This window comes from Colossoma macropomum, unplaced genomic scaffold (genome assembly GCF_904425465.1).
Source record: "Colossoma macropomum unplaced genomic scaffold, Colossoma_macropomum, whole genome shotgun sequence".
NCBI classification, from domain to species: Eukaryota; Metazoa; Chordata; class Actinopteri; order Characiformes; family Serrasalmidae; genus Colossoma; species Colossoma macropomum.
Window position 1 is genome coordinate 2,308,300 of NW_023494790.1, and position 6,000 is coordinate 2,314,299.

The 6,000-nt window shown below is 42.6% G+C and overlaps 1 protein-coding gene across 1 annotated transcript in view; it reads right to left on the reverse strand.

Annotated features, from left to right (window-relative positions):
- Positions 1-4,642, reverse strand: part of LOC118809003 (calcium-activated potassium channel subunit alpha-1-like) — a 189,437-nt gene extending 184,795 nt beyond the window's left edge. The window contains 1 exon segment of the mRNA XM_036571914.1: positions 3,437-4,642. Within this exon segment, the coding sequence (XP_036427807.1) occupies positions 3,437-3,661 (225 nt within the window). The 5' untranslated portion in view covers positions 3,662-4,642.
- Between the last annotated feature and the right edge of the window lie 1,358 nt (positions 4,643-6,000).

Genomic DNA, 6,000 nt, shown 5'->3' on the forward strand with positions numbered 1-6,000 from the left:
AAGTCCAACAGCCATTCAACCACTACACTGAGAGACTACATAAACAACAGCTGCACTCCTGAAAAAGATGGTTCTTCAAGGGTTCTTTAGTAAACCATGAACCATGAACAACCTTTGCATGCTTAAAAGATTCACTGCATCATGAAAGGGTTCTTCAGATTGATGGAGAATGTGTTGTATATGGTTCTATACAGCACCAAAAAGGGTGCTGCTATTGTTACTAGCTTGCCACTGCACCACTAACAGAATCTTTTTTGGTGATATATAGAACCCTTTTCAAAAAGGCTGTAACGATAAAAGAACCCTTTTTGGTGCTAAATAGAACCGTATACAAACCGGCCACTTGCTGAAATATGACTGTGACGCTCACAACGCTCGACTTTCCTATAAGGACTTTGTTTACATGCACAGTCGCACTGTCCTGCTGCGCATGAGCTCCACTGGCCTGAACCGCTGGAGTGAAACTGGAGGTGTAAATCAGCTCCATGTAGCCATGATGAGAGAAATAACAACATCAGGCATCCTAATAATAAATAATAACATGTTTTGTTGATTTTCTAAGAGAAAACATGTCCTACAGGAAACACAGTGCACATTTTAATATGTAATGAATTTAATGTTAACATAACAAAGCCTGTGTAAAAGTTATAGCTCCTTTTTTCCAATATGTCAGCAAGTTAACAGAATTTGTGCACTAAAATTTGCAGAAAAATCTCAGATTTGATCTGACCTGAGGTTTTCACACCTTTGGATACGACTGTGTGTCCTAGGTACACAGGTTGATCTGAGTGTGTAGTGACCATTTAAATGAGTGCACTCGTAAAAAAGATGGTTCTTCAAGGGTTCTTTAGTAAAGACAATGGTTCTATATAGAACCATGAACACTCACAGAACGATTTACATGCTTAAATTATTCTGCGCATGGTGAAACGGTTCTGTACGGCACCAAAAAGGGTTCTTCTGTCTCAATAGCAGAACCCTTTTCAAAAATAGAACCATATGAAACACATTCTCCATCAGTCTGAAGAACCATTTCACCATGCAAAGAACCATTTAAGCATGAAAACGGTTCTTTGAGTGTTCATGGTTCTATATAGAACCATTTTCTTTACTAAAGAACCATCGTTTTTCAGGAGTGATCAGACAGTCATTGACTTATTTAGTGGCAAATAGTTAAATATACTTCATTCTCCAAACATCTCAGCTTCTTTTTGATGTTTCAGTGTTGAATCTGAACTTGGGCAGTTGCTCATGAGCCCATATACAGACAAAAAGGGCCGAGAGGGAACAGCGACATCTATAAGGGGCTGTTTAAGAGGTAAATATCACCCAGAATCCTTCACTGAGGTGTACAGGAGGGATGTAAATGGTTTAAATGCTTTGTTTTGGTGCTGCAGTGGCCTGTTTGGTTAGTTATTGCTCAAAACTCCATACCAAACCAACAAGTGCTGAGAGTGAAAAACATCATCTAAACCAAAGCAAACAATCATTCCACACAAACTAAGACACTGACCATCAACTGAAGTCATTCAGTGAAGCGTATAAGGGGTCGTAAATGGATACAAATATAAAACTCATTCATTCTCCACATCTCGTCAGAGCTGTTCCGTCACAGCTGCTATGTTTATGAGTGCAAAACACTATAATGGAAAATTTTGGTAAACATTATTCAGCAGCCAAAACGCTTCTGCTTCTTTTCCATCACAGCGGTGACACATCTGAAGGCAGTAAGAGCCCAGAACAGAACAACAGCAGAAGCGGCATCTAAACTAAAGCGCACAGCCATTCAGTGAAGGGTAACTGTAAATGAGTTAAAGGGGAATGCCACTAACTTTTTAAAATTTCTGCATAATTAAGCGGTTAAGAGGTAAACAATCAATCAGAGACACAGTGAGTGTCGCCAGGGGCAACAGTGGCAAGAAAAACTCCCTCAGAGCAAGAGGCAGAAACACTGAGAGGAACCAAGACTCAGAAGGGGAACCCATCCTCCTCTGGTCGACACCGGATAGTAAACAATAACCCAACAAGAGCAATAAGATTTTACAATTAATATACAATACTGACCATAGAAAAAGAGAAAAGGACCAGACGGTCACAAGACAGAAGTATTTAGATTAACCAATGATAACCGATGACTGTTAGAGGCCGATCAGAGCAACATTACGTCAAAGAACATCAACAGGAACCAGACGTCCACCTCTAAAATCCCCCTTACAGAACTTTATTATATGAAATGGTTATGAATTCACTGCCTGATGTCTGAGACACTGTTTTAGGATAGTTTTGAGATTATTTTGGCCTCAAAATCCATTCATGGTGGAGGGATACATGCAGGGTGTTGTGAGGCAAAATAGTCCCCAAAGAAAACTTATTATTTCACATTTCCCACTATTTCACCGTCAACATTCCATATAAACTCAGAAGACTCGTGTAGGTTCACTGGTGGTTCTGGATAATAAATAAAACGTCTATATTTGTGTTGTAGTCATGGCGACCCCTGGTTCCTATCACCACCACTGTAAAGACATCTGAACCATTTCACACCAAACCACCCTGAATCACTCTGATTACAGCTCACACTGAGTTGGAGGAAATTCTGAGCAATTTGCTGTTTTTAAGATCTCGTCTTCAAACTTCTTCAAAGCTGCAATCGAAAATCTAAATTCTGAAAGGGAAATTCCATCAACTTTTCAAAATTGCTGCAGTGGCTGAGATGCAAACAGACGGAAATGATCCAAAACCACCAGAGAACCTACACGTCTTAGGAGTTTTTATATGGAATGCTGATGATAATTGATGAAAAAACAAGTGATAAATCTGAAAAAATACATACATTTGATGGTCTTTAAAGCTTTAATTCCATCAATTTTACAGATTTCAGTGGGTCGCCACGACTACAACACAAATATAGACATTTTATTTACTATCCAGAACCACCAGTGAACCTACACGAGTCTTCTGAGTTTATATGGAATGTTGATGATGGAAAATAGTGGATAATAAGTTTTCTTTGGGGGCTATTTTGCCTCACGACACCCTGCATGTATTCCTCCACCATGAATGCGTTTCAAAAATATGTCTTTGGCCAAAACTTTAACTCAAAACTATCATAAATCAGTGTCTCAGTCATCAGGCAGTGAATTCATAACCATTTCATGTAGGAACTTTCTGTGAGGGAGCTTTTAGAGGTGGACGTCTGGTTCCTATCACCACCACTGTGAACAGTTCTGACTCGGTAAGTTTCTCTATAGAGCAGAACCGCTCTGAATGACTCTGTTTACATCTGGACCCTTTAATTATGCTTTGAAAAAACGGGTGGAATTCCCCTCTGACACAAAGCCAACAAGTGCCAAGCGCCCAAATCAGCATCAGGGAGTTTGTAAATGAGCAGATTTCATCCAGAGTCTCTGTAAACGGACCACACATGATGACCCACCTTCTTTTTGACGCTGCAGTGGCAGCAGACGGTCCACAGGTACTTGAGGGTCCTCCACAGGAGGATGATGAAGAGCCCGCCGAAGAAAGTGACCATGGAGGAGGCCAGGAAAGCCCACCACATGCGCTGATCGTTGCTGTCACACGGCATGTCCGGGGAGTAAGGGATGACCACGCTCATCCTGGCTGGACCTCTGGACACCTCGCTGGACACCAGGTTGGTCATCACGGCTTGGTGGCCACAGGTTTACGCTCCATGGTCAGTTCAGCTGGCGCTTCGGGGTGTCCTGGTAGGTCCAACTGACCCGGGCTCGGCCATGTTTTTACCCAGCAGCCCTCCTGGACACTGACGGTGACGGTGTAGCGGGTGCACTGGGCAGCGGTGGGCAGTGCCAGCCTACAGGACCATGGTCATTTAGTCCAGCTTGTTCCAGCGAGGGAGGTGACGTTTGGGAGAAAAATGACCCAGCAGTGCTGTCTATACAGGTCTCTCTCTATCTCTCTCTCTCTCTCGTGCTTCGGTCAGCTGAGCGCCAGGATGGTCATTTTTCTGTCTCCTCTGAGAGTTTATGTGTGTGTCCAGGACGAACGACCCAGCGGTGATGTCTCTCTCTCTCTCTCTCTCTCTCTCTCTCTCTCTCTGCGCGCTCTCGCTCGTTGTGTCGGTGACGCGCCTTCAGCTTTCAGCGTTTGCGCACAGCGCTGTTTCCTTCGTTTTACCTCTTCTACCCCTTTTTTGTCTCTTCTATCCCCCTAATCGTGCCCCCTTGTACCCCTGTGACAACGCGAGGAACCTATTTCCGCCCCCAGCTGGGGTAGTTTACAGGTGGGAGGGCGGAGCCTCCAAGAATTACCCCCCAATAAAAACCCTAAAAACCGCTGAACCTCCTTTGGCACCGTTTTTACGCAGTCGATCCCGGCAGCTCTGTTGACGCGCAGTCGATGATTTTCCTTCGAAATGCGCCTTCAAACATTCCCAGAATGCCGTGTTCCCTCCATCGTCGTCCGTTCTGCAACAGGTTGACTGGATGAACGATACTCCTCCTCTCTCTCTCTCTCTCTCTCTCTCTCTCTCTCTCTCTCTCTCTCTCTCTCTCTCTCTCTCTCTCTCTTTAGGCGCAGTCGTGTCCAGAGCTCACCAGCAGGATGGCTAAAACCTCTCCCAGGGCAACCAAACAGACAGGGAGTCCCACCTCTCTCTCTCTCTCTCTCTCTCTCCTCCCCAGCTGTGGCTGCATCTGGCAACAAACCAGCCCTTTTACACAGCAACGCCACAACTGAGCTACAAGTGTATCTTCATAAATAAGCTCTCCGTTACTGTAAATAAGCTGTGAACTGTCTGTATTGAATATATATGCACACAGATATGAATCCCAGCGCCAGGTCTGATAGATAAACTAGCCGGGAACACATTAATGCTGCATTACTGCTGCTGATGGTGGATTAAAGTGGAGAATGTAGGTCTAACAGCGTTACGCGTTTGATCCGATAAACTGAGGCTGGGCTGCAGTGCCACCTGGTGGACGAGGACGTTACAGCAGGGCCTGCATGTCTAACCTCCCAAAATAGTTGGATTTCCACACTCGTAGCATATATATATATATATATATATATATATATATTATATAATATATATATATATATATGTATATGTATGTATATATGTATATTTAGTTTTTGAGATAATTTGAAAATGACCGTTGCTCTTTACATTGTGTGTAAATTTCATGATGAATGGACTAAAAGAAACGACTCAAAATTACTAGGAAAAAAATCTGGTTCCATTGACTTACACTGAAAGTAGAGTATATTTTTTCCTTCTCCTGTAAAGTTACCATTTTGGAGATTGTATATATATTCTATTAACTCTCTCTCTCTCTACATATATATATATGTGTGTGTGTGTGTGTGTGTGTGTGTGTATTCAGTGTTTATTTTGTCCATTCTTTATCTTTATTCCAGCTTCCATTCTTTTCAGGAGCCTCACTTCCAGCTCCTCAAAGAATCTGCAGACACACCTCCAAAGTTCAGTCTTAGAAGCTGGTTGATCATTTTCTGAAGTAATCAAACACATTCAGTGGTGTTGAGGTCTGGACTCTGGGGTGGTCAGGCCATCGTTCAGCTTCTTTGTTTGATGTGTCCGTCTCCTTTTCTCAGTGAGGTTCTTCTTGATCAGCTACACATCCTTTCAGACTTCCTTATGTGAGTCGATTATTATTATATCTAATCTACTCACAAAACCACAGACACACACACACATATATATATAGGTACAGTAAGTTAGTGAGGGAGAACTTTTCACTTTGATTTCTTTAAATGTTGAAGTTTTGTGTGTAAATTTGCAGACAGTCTTTTACAGAAAGAAGAGTCAGTATTGATCCACTCAGCACTGACGGCTTCAAACAGCGGAAAAACACTGCTGAGCTAGTTTGTCTTAAAATGAGAGCAAATATTAAATAAATTAAATATTTGGCACACACACACACACACACACACACACACACACACACTCACACACACACACACACACACACACACATATATCACTGACTTTGACCTTTGGAG